The 10,223-nt window shown below is 36.8% G+C and overlaps 1 protein-coding gene across 1 annotated transcript; it reads left to right on the top strand.

The window, feature by feature from the left end:
• Positions 1 to 4,055: 4,055 nt before the first annotated feature.
• LOC113295618 lies at positions 4,056 to 8,232 on the top strand. Its single transcript, XM_026543950.1, has 7 exons — positions 4,056 to 4,777; positions 4,862 to 5,198; positions 5,326 to 5,634; positions 5,764 to 6,093; positions 6,213 to 6,635; positions 6,745 to 7,161; positions 7,390 to 8,232. Exons 1-7 carry the CDS (start codon positions 4,056 to 4,058, stop codon positions 8,230 to 8,232), a joined length of 3,381 nt encoding a protein of 1,126 aa, XP_026399735.1.
• The last annotated feature ends 1,991 nt before the right edge of the window (positions 8,233 to 10,223 follow it).

The following is a 10,223-nucleotide window of genomic DNA, read 5'->3' as shown; positions in this document are numbered from 1 at the left end:
TTGAATAGAAAATAAACCATTGAAGAGAAACTCAAACACATGACATTAATCTCAAGTTGGTGAAAACCCTTGTTTAAGAACGTAAGTAATTTAAACCTACAATTTTATCCTTCACCCTAAAAAGTAGTTTAGCTAGACATGGTTTTGTTCAAACCCATAGAAAATGATATAAAGATTGTCAAACTAAGCATATCAATAACAGAAAATCAAAGAAAGCTAAACCTAGTTTTCTTCCCTGTATATGGCGTATCCTCCCAACTGACTCTGTTGTTGTTTATATAAAAACTACCGACTGAGACCTAACAGTACTAGCTGAAACCCAATCCAAGCGCAGGCCCTGACTTCAAAAGCAGGCCATCAGTAAAGTCCGGCCACTGTTAACCACATCTTGGTCTCTGTCCACCTGAGCATCAACTTCACTTGTTTGATTCCATTGCCGCATTTTGTTAGGCACCATACTCATGTCTATAGCACCAACTCCACTTTCTTTTATGTCTAGGAACTACCCCATTAACTGAACCTGACCCAGCACTGTTCGTCAACTCCTGAACTTGAATCTTGTCATCAGTGGATGTACACACACCGGCAAATCCTCCAATGATCCAGACTTACTCCACTCAAACAAACACCCCTTCATATACACTTATCCATTTCCCGATTAAGTCCAGCCATCTCTGAATTCAGTTCAAGCCAAACCCAAAACTCCATTGCTGTTGTTTGAGTTATTCTGCAACTCGAGCAACCGCTCAAAACGTCACTACTTGCCTTCAATCGACCAACACAAATTGAGTCCATAACCCAACATCCTAATACTCCTTCATTTAATTTCAAAACCCACAAAATTTAATTGATGTTGCTGCATTGGTTCTCAATTGAAAACTTTCGTTTAAACCCAATCTCGAATACCATCTAAACCACTTAGTCTCAACTGTTGTTGCTGGATTGAGATGATTAAAACTCCATTCAACCCTCTATGTTCACAGCCTAGAATCAATGATAATACCCGTAGCATTAACATCAATTCTTCGACCTAATTTTACTCAAGAACAACAAATTTCAGTTTGCACCAGAAATCCCAAAGTCATACCATATTGTTGCTGTCAAATTTCAATCCATGTTGCATACCCACATGAGAACCCCCAGATTCAATCACTACTGTTGGAAAAAGAATGAAATGATTGGCTTGAATCTCGACCCAAAAAATCCACAGATCCACTCTCGTTGATACTGTAGAAATTCGAAGTAATCAGCACCTGCATTTCCTGGCTCTTCCTCACTGAATCTCGATGTCTCGCCATTGAAAATGGTTGTAATATTAGCTAAGAAAAATGAGAAATCCTCCACTAAAATTGATGCTCATATCCCTTTTCTTTTGATAAGAAAGAAATGAAGATGTTAGAGTGATATACCACAAAAGGAATGTGGTAGAAGAGCTGCCACGTTTCACTTTCTTTTAGCACCTACTGGACCTGACTTGTTTGAATAAGAAGAGACCATTCTTTGCCATGGCCATGTCATGGCATATGTAGCCAAGCAGATGGTGCGACACATAAGCTCCGACTCCTTTGGAAATGTAAGTCGCAAGTGCCAATTTTTCTTTTAAGCTATTTATCCTCTGGGTGATCAGATTTCACTTGTAATTCCTGAAAATAACTTAAAAAAATATTATTAGCTAGCTAACAAGACCTAGCTAGTGTAAATGTGGGTATAAAAGTGTCGCACTTTCGTGTTTATCAAGTATCCACTTCTGTAAAATAATCTTGATGATTGGACGACTCCTAGATGGATTAACCACTAGTATAAAGCGATAACGTCTTCAGGATGTCACTGGTGCTGGTAGCAGTTCCCCTCCAGGTTTTCCCTGACTATATAAAATGCATGTGTATATAATCTTAATGATTAGACGGCTCCTAGATGGATTGACCACTAGTATAGAGCAATAACGTCTACAGGATGTCACTATGTTGGCATCATTTCCCCTCCAGGTGTTCCCTGAATATACAAAATAAATATTCACAATTGGTGTGATGTTATTTCCATCCTCTATCTTGTTCTCGAATCAATACAAAGCTCTTGGATGGATGCACACAAGTATAGAGTAACGTTTTGAAAAAGCGGTGGTCTAACAACCTCACCAATATTTCGATTAGCAATCTGTATGGACAAAATCCAATATAATTCCAAGGGAATCAACTAGACAGTCAGACTCAATCAATGGTAATATATCCAAGAGTTATATCTCTGTTTCACAATGTAATCAGCAAACCAAATAGATAGAAATCTGTGAGCCTGATTATTATGTGAACAACTTAAATGGTACCAAAGACCAATGTTCAAGTATCAATCAATTTATATCAACAACCAAAGGTTGCATTATCTAATTGATTGAACTACGCACAACCTGTGATATTTCAATTATATAGAAAATATAATGCAGAGAAGAAATAACACAGACTCCAGAAATTTTGTTAACGAGGAAACTGCAAATGCATAAAAACCCCGGGACCTAGTCCAGATTTGAACACCACACTGTATTAAGCCGCTACAGACACCAACCTACTCCAAGTTAACTTCGTACTGGAATGTAGTTGAGCCCTAACCAATCTCACACTGATCAAGGTACTGTCTCATTCCTTACGCCTCTGAATCCCTGCAGGACTCTGTGCACTTGATTCCCTTAGATGATCTCACCCACAACGAAGAGTTCCTACGACCAAAAGTCGAAGACTTGATAAACTAATCTGCCTCACACAGAAAAGTCAATTGAATAGATAAATCTGTATCCCACAGAAATACCTAAAAGTTTTGTTCCGTCTTTTGATAAATCAAGGTGAACATGAACCAATTGATACACCGGACTTACATTCCCGAATAACAACCTAGTAATATCAATCACCTCACAATAATCTTAATCGTATGGTAGCCAAACAAAATATTGTGGAATCACAAACGATGAGACGAAGATGTTTGTAACTACTTTTTATCTTGCCTATCGGAGATTAAATCTCGAGCAAATCTTAGAAAAGATAGTAATCAATTACGATAAAAAACAACAAGATCAGAATACACAAGTACAAAGAATGGATCTGGCTTCACAATACCAATGAAATCTTTAAGTCGTTAACCTACAAGGTTTTGGAGAAAACCTAAGGTTATAGGAGAATCGACTCTAGTTGTAACTAGTATCGGTGTGGGGATTAGGTTTCCCAGTTTCTAGAGTTCTCCCTTGTGTAGTCTTCAAGTCAGGGTTTACAATCAACGTTACCTTGGTAACAAAGCATTCAACATTCATCGTTAGATGAAAACCTTATTAGACTCAGGATAATATCTTTCAACTGTTAGATCGAACTTAGCTTGTTACACACAAATGAAAAGTGACTTCATTTGGATATGAGTAACCGTACCTAAACGTATACACCTTGTTGGCCAACAATAGTTAACCGAAGTTAGCCATATGAACACTTTCGTACCAACCTTATTCATCTTAACCATAACTAGTTCAAATGACTCAAATGAAACTAGTTCTAGAGTTTTTCAATTGTTTATATTCTCATAGAAGTATACAAGACACAATTGAATCAAAATCGATTTTTGTTCACTCGAATCAATTCATGAATATTATAGCCACGGTTTGCAAAAGATTACATTCTTTAATATATAAATGTACTAGTTCATGAACAAACCGATTTGAGAATGTAACCTACTCAAGTATGCAAACGGGTACGCATACCTAAGTGGCCGGACTAAGTTTGGGTTCGCCAGTATGCGAACGGGTATGCATACCTTCCGAACATAGTTAAATCCCGGAACTTGAAACTCACGCCGTTACGCATACCGGTACGCATACTAAGTTCCCAGACTTCCATAAACCAACCAGTACGCATACGGGTATGCATACCATGTTCCCGGACTTGGAATAACTTGCAACAGTCAGCAACAGCTAGATATTGGTAAGATTGATGAAGTAGCGAGACGTGCTAAACAACAACAAGTGTTGGCACTCCAAGCCAGAATTGACTCCTTGAAAGATGATGACTTGATGTATGATTCGGAAGATGAAACTGAACTTGGAATCCGAGCTCAGAGTGGATCGTCACCAAGAATTAATTCCTCCTCTAACGCTGCCAGTCAAGAAAAGCTATCTAAACCTCAAACTCCCAAGGTTTAATATACGGGTTCTTTTTTGGAATATAAATGGAGTTGCACGTGATGCAGCTCAATGTAAACTAAAGGAGTTATTTAGAGAATTCAAGCCAGATGTTTTTTGTCTTGCGGAACCTAAAGTGCATTGCTCAGTTTCCTTCGGCAATAGACTTCAACTTGAAGGTTTTTCTTCTCATTTTATTCATAATGCTACTGCTAATAGTATATCTAATCTTTGGGTTTGTTATTCAGATTCAATAAGGCCTTCTATTCTAAATAGAAGCAAGCATGCAATTTCTATTGAGGTTGATGGGGTACGTGTCTCTTTTGTTCATGCTAGTTATGTTCAAGTTACAAGGAGGAGACTATGGCATCAGATCAATCTCCAGGATGATTCTATTCCTTGGCTTGTTATGGGTGATTTCAATTGTTTTCTTAGACTTGATGAGAAAAAGGGAGGTCTTGAACCAAGAACTTCGGCTATAAATGAGTTTTCAGATTGGTTAGATGACAATAATCTCTTTGAGGATGACTCTTTGAGTACAAAATTCACTTGGACTAATAGTCAGTCGGGTACTAATGGAATCATTAGTAAACTCGATCGTGCTGTTATTAATGCTGCTTGGCTTGCGAAGTTTGAGAATTGGCGGTGTAAAGCTCTTCCTAGAGAAGTTTCTGACCATTCTACTCTCTTGGGTTATCCTTTTGTGGTTCCTAGACCAAAGAGAGCTCCTTTTCGCATTCAAAAGATGTGGTTTTTACATGATGATTTTCTTCGTATAGTTTCTGAGAGCTGGAATATGCCGGCTCATGGTTCTGTTGATTTCATATTTACTTATAAGCTCAAGAGATTAAAAGGGGTGATCAAGGAATGGAATCTTATGGTTTTTGGTAATGTTCATTCTCGGTTGAATCAAGATCAATTGAGGTTTCAAACTGCAGCTCTTTGTTCGAATGAAGATCCTAATGACGTTACCAAACTTAATGCTATGAAAGATGCTATGGCTAAGCTTAGTGAGACTCGGCTTCGAAACAACACTATGCTTAAGCAAAAGGCAAGAAATCAGTGGCTTGTGGAGGGTTCAAGCAATTTTACTTTGTTCTAATACTATTTCTGAATTAGTAGATAGGGATGGCCATACTATCTTTGATTATGATCTTTTGCGAGACCATATTGTGCAGTTCTATGAAGAAAAATTTAACGGCCAGGAGACGGTTATTGATGCTAGTTTATTTGATTATGATCATGTTAGTATTTCTTTAGAGCAAAGTCTTGCCATGGACAAAATTCCTACTCCTGAAGAGATTAAACAAGCGGTTTTTGACCTTGGAGCTGATAGTGCACCGGGGCCTGATAGTTTTCCTAGTTGCTTTTATCGTCATTGTTGGGATATTATTCAAGAAGACTTGATCAAGGCTGTTACTTATTGTTGGAGTATTGTTCACATTCCAAATGGAGTTAACTCAAGTCTTATCATTCTTCTTCCTAAGGTAAGAGGAGTTAATTCTCTTCGTAACTTTAGACCCATTGGCCTTAGTAATTTTTTCTTTAAAATTTTTACTAAGATCCTTGCTACCAGACTTTGTAGTGTTTTGGATAACCTTGTGTCTGAAGAACAGGTAGCCTTTATGAAGGGTCGTAATATCCATGAAAACATCAGTTTGGCTTCTGAAATGGTTAATGAACTTCACATCAAGCGCAAAGATGGCGACATTGGCCTCAAACTTGATATTTCTCAGGCTTTTGATACGTTGAGTTGGTCTTTTATGTTGGAAGTTTTTCTGCGTTATGGTTTCTCTGAACAATGGTGCTTTTGGATTCTTAATATTTTGAATTCTGCTAGAATCTCTATTCTTTTGAATGGTAGTCCGGAGGGTTATTTCAAAATTAATAGAGGTTTACGTCAAGGAGACCCCCTTTCTCCATTGATTTTTGTCTTGATTGAAGACGTTCTTAGCAGAAATATTACAAAGCTCTTTATGGAAAAAAAATGTCTCATATGGTTACACGAGGTGGTATTTACCCTACCCACCTTTTCTTTGCTGATGACATTATGATTTTTTACAAGGGAAATATCAAGAGCCTTCATAATCTTGTAGATGTGTTGGGTAAATATCAAACAGCTTCAGGCCAAACAGTTTGTACACAAAAAAGCAAGATTTATTATGGTGGTGGTTCTTTGAGTCGACAGGCTTATCTTGCTGATTACTTGGGTATGAGTCTTGCCACTTTTCCTGACCGGTATTTGGGAGTTCAAATTATGCCAGACACTGTTAGATATCACCATATTTCTGGAGTTGTTGAAAAAATTAAAGCACAACTTGCTGGTTGGAAAGGCTTTTTATTATCTTTTCATGACCGTATTGTGCTTGTTAAATCTGTTATTGCTAGTTACTCTATTCACAATATGGCTATTTACAAATGGCCTCGCAAATTTATTTTTCAATGTGAAAGAGCAATTAGTAATTTTATTTGGACTGGAGATTCTAATGTAAGTAGTGTTGTGGTTGTAGCTTTTGATAAAGTCTGTTGCCCTTTTGAGGAGGGGGGGTCTAGGCTTAACTCGTATGGCTACTATGAACAATGCTCTTCTCATGAAGCTTTGGTGGAAATTTCGCACTTCTAAGAAGAAATGGGTTGGATTTCTTCGTGCAAGACTTTTTGGTAGGAATGGTTGCATCAAAGTGAATGGTTTGAAGTCTTCTATTCTGCCGGGTATTAGAAAAGTGTACAAGATTGTTGAATCTAACACTAAAGTTCTTATTGGAGATGGCAGATATACTTCTCTTTATTATGATGCATGGGCTTCAAATATGTGTATTGCTGACATCCTTGATGACTACACCTTGGAGCGATCTGTTTTGGTTAGTGATATTTTGCATGATGGGCGCTGGGAAATACCGGTGGAGCATTTGCAACGTATGACAGCTGCTGGTCTTGACGTTTCGCAATTGCCTGCTCCTTTGGATGGTGCAGATTCCAGGATTTGGATGCCAGAACTCAAAGGAAATTTCGCGGTTATTTCAGCTAGATAATTAATTCGTCAGAAATTTAGCAAGTTTCCAGGTGCATCTCTTTTATGGAGGAAGGAAGTTCACCCAACTTTAGCAGCTCAAAACTGTAAATTTCTGCGTGGTGCTTGCGCTACATATGATATTATTCAATCTAGGTTTCAAATTCATCTTGCCAACCGTTGCAGCTTGTGTGGTGTGGCGGATGAAACTCTTGATCATATTCTTTTCCAGTGCACTTTTGCTGGCCGTGCTTGGAACTGGATTGCTGATGTGTTTGATTTGATTCCTAATGCTAACCTTGTTGTGTCTTGCAAAGCAGCTAAGGGGAAGAGCGCTATGATTCGTGACCTGTGGCTTATTGCTAATCTCGTCATAAGATCAGAGTTGTGGGCAGTGCGTAATAAGGCTGTGTTTCTACGTCAACATCCCAACTGGAGTATCTTCTTCAAGCGTGTGTTGAAATTGATTCAAGATTATGTTTTGCGTCTTAAGAGCTTCATGCGAAATAGTGCTGAAGATGTAATAATCCTTGATTTTTTTCGTGTTAACCATAGAAGAGTGAAGTTTCTTCAACCTACTGAATGTTTTTGGGAACCTCCGGAAGAGAATGAGATCCAACTTTGCTGTGATGGGGCGGCGAGAGGGAATCCTGGCGTTGCTGGTGCTGGTGTGGTAGCAAGAAATGTGAGTTGTTTGGTTCTTGGAGCTATGTCTATTGGCCTGGGAGTTACTACAAATTATTTGGCTGAACTTTATGGTATTATTGTAGGTATGGAATGGGCTGTAAGATGGGGATTTAGGCAGATTTGCATTCGGTATGATTCTTTTAGTGTTGTTGAAGCTCTCAAGAATAACAATATACCCTGGTTTGCTAGACAAAGGCGGGTGGCAGTTTGTAGACACTATGATACATTAAGGTTTATTCATACCTATAGGGAGGCGAACTTCTCTGCTGATGCTATGGAAAAACGGGGATTTCTTCTTAATGAGCAGGAAGGATTATATTATGATGGAAGACCTCTTTTTTTAGCTTCAATTGAATATCCAAATGTTGCTAATTATAGATTCAAGTAGTTTGCAAGTTTTTGGGGTTGCTGTGACCTCTTTTCTTGTGAACGCTATTTTGTAAATTTGTTATCTATTAATACAAATTTTTGACTTATCAAAAAAAAAATTCAAAGATAATTTTCATTATTGTAGGGAATTTTGTTAGTATCATTCTTTATAAAGAATTAAGTTACTTTCAGTTGGCTTTAACGAATCCCCTGGCTAGTAGATACTAGTGCTACGAAATATAATTAACTTAAAAATTTTCCAAAGCTTTTTAGAGTTTTTCAGAGCTCTTTAGATATTTTTGGGCTTTTTAGAGTTTTCTGGGGTTTTTAGAGTTTTCAAGGCTTTTTAGAGAACATTCAAAGTTGATCTTCACTAGTGTAGAGATTTGTTATTATCATTTTATAACGAATCTCCTAGCTTGTAGATCACGGTGCTACGAGTATAATTAAATTTAAGCTTTTCAAAGCTTTTTGGAGTTTTCCTGAGCTTTTTAGAGTTTGTCAGAGCTCTTTCATAGCTCTTTAGGGTTTTTAGGAAACATTCAAAGATAATCTTCATTATTATAGGGAATTTTGATAGTATCATTCTTTATAAAGAATTAAGTTACTTTCAGTTGGATTTAACGAATCCCCTGGCTAGTAGATACTAGTGCTACGAAATATAATTAACTTAAAGCTTTTTCAGAGCACTTCAGATACTTCAGAATTTTCAGGGTTTTTTAGAGTTTTCAAGGCTTTTCAGAGAACATTCAAAGTTGATCTTCACTATTGTAAGGATTTTTATTATCATTCTTTAACCAATCTCCTAGCTTGTAGATCCCAGTGCTAAGGAGTATAATTAAATTTAATCTTTTCAAAGCTTTTTGGAGTCTTCCTGAGCTTTTTAGAGTTTCTTAGAGCTCTTTCAGGCCTCTTTAGGGTTTTTAGGAAACATTCAAAGATAATCTTCATTATTGTAGGGAATTTTGTTAGTATCATTCTTTATATAGAATTAAGTTACTTTCAGATGGCTTTAACGAATCCCCTGGATAGTAGATACTAGTGCTATGAAATACAATTAACTCAAAGCTTTTTCAGAGCTTTTTAGAGTTTTTCAGAGCTCTTTAGATTTTTCAGAGCTCTTTAGATATTTTAGGGCTTTATAGAGTTTTTAGGGTTTTTTAGAGTTTTCAAGGCTTTTTAGAGAACATTCAAACTGGATTTCACTATTATAGGGATTTGTAATTATCATTCTTGAACGAATCTCCTAGCTTGTAGATCCCAGTGCTACGGAGTATAATTAAATTTAAGCTTTTCAAAACTTTTTGGAGTCTTCCTGAGCTTTTTAGAGTTTCTCAGAGCTCTTTCAGACCTCTTTAGGGTTTTTAGGAAACATTCAAAGATAATCTTCATCATTGTAGGGAATTTTGTTAGTATCATTCTTTATAAAGAATTAAATTACTTTCAGTTGGCTTTAACGAATCCCCTGGATAATAGATACTAGTTCTACGAAATACAATTAACTCAAAGCATTTTCAGAGCTTTTTAGAGTTTTTCAGAACTCTTTAGATTTTTCAGAGTATTTTAGGGCTTTTTAGAGTTTTCAGGGTTTTTTAGAGTTTTCAAGGCTTTTTAGAGAACATTCAAAGTTGATTTCACTACTGTAGGGATTTGTAATTATCATTCTTGAACGAATCTCCTAGCTTGTAGATCCCAGTGCTACGGAGTATAATTAAATTTAAGCTTTTCAAAGCTTTTTGGAGTCTTCCTGAGCTTTTTAGAGTTTCTCAGAGCTCTTCAAGGCTCTTTTGGGTTTGTTATAAAGAATTAAGTTACCTTCAGTTGGCTTTGACGAATCCCCTGGCTAGTAGATACTAGTGCTACGAAATATAATTAACTTAAAGTTTTTTCAAAGCTTTTCAGAGCTCTTTAGATATTTTTGGGCTTTTTAGAGTTTTCAGGGTTTTTTATAGTTTTCAAGGATTTTTAAAGAACATTCAAAGTTGATCTTCACTATTTTAGGGATTCGTT

Source organism: Papaver somniferum, chromosome 7, assembly GCF_003573695.1.
Source record: "Papaver somniferum cultivar HN1 chromosome 7, ASM357369v1, whole genome shotgun sequence".
Lineage (NCBI taxonomy): Eukaryota > Viridiplantae > Streptophyta > Magnoliopsida > Ranunculales > Papaveraceae > Papaver > Papaver somniferum.
This window is presented reverse-complemented; position numbering and strand designations above follow the sequence as displayed.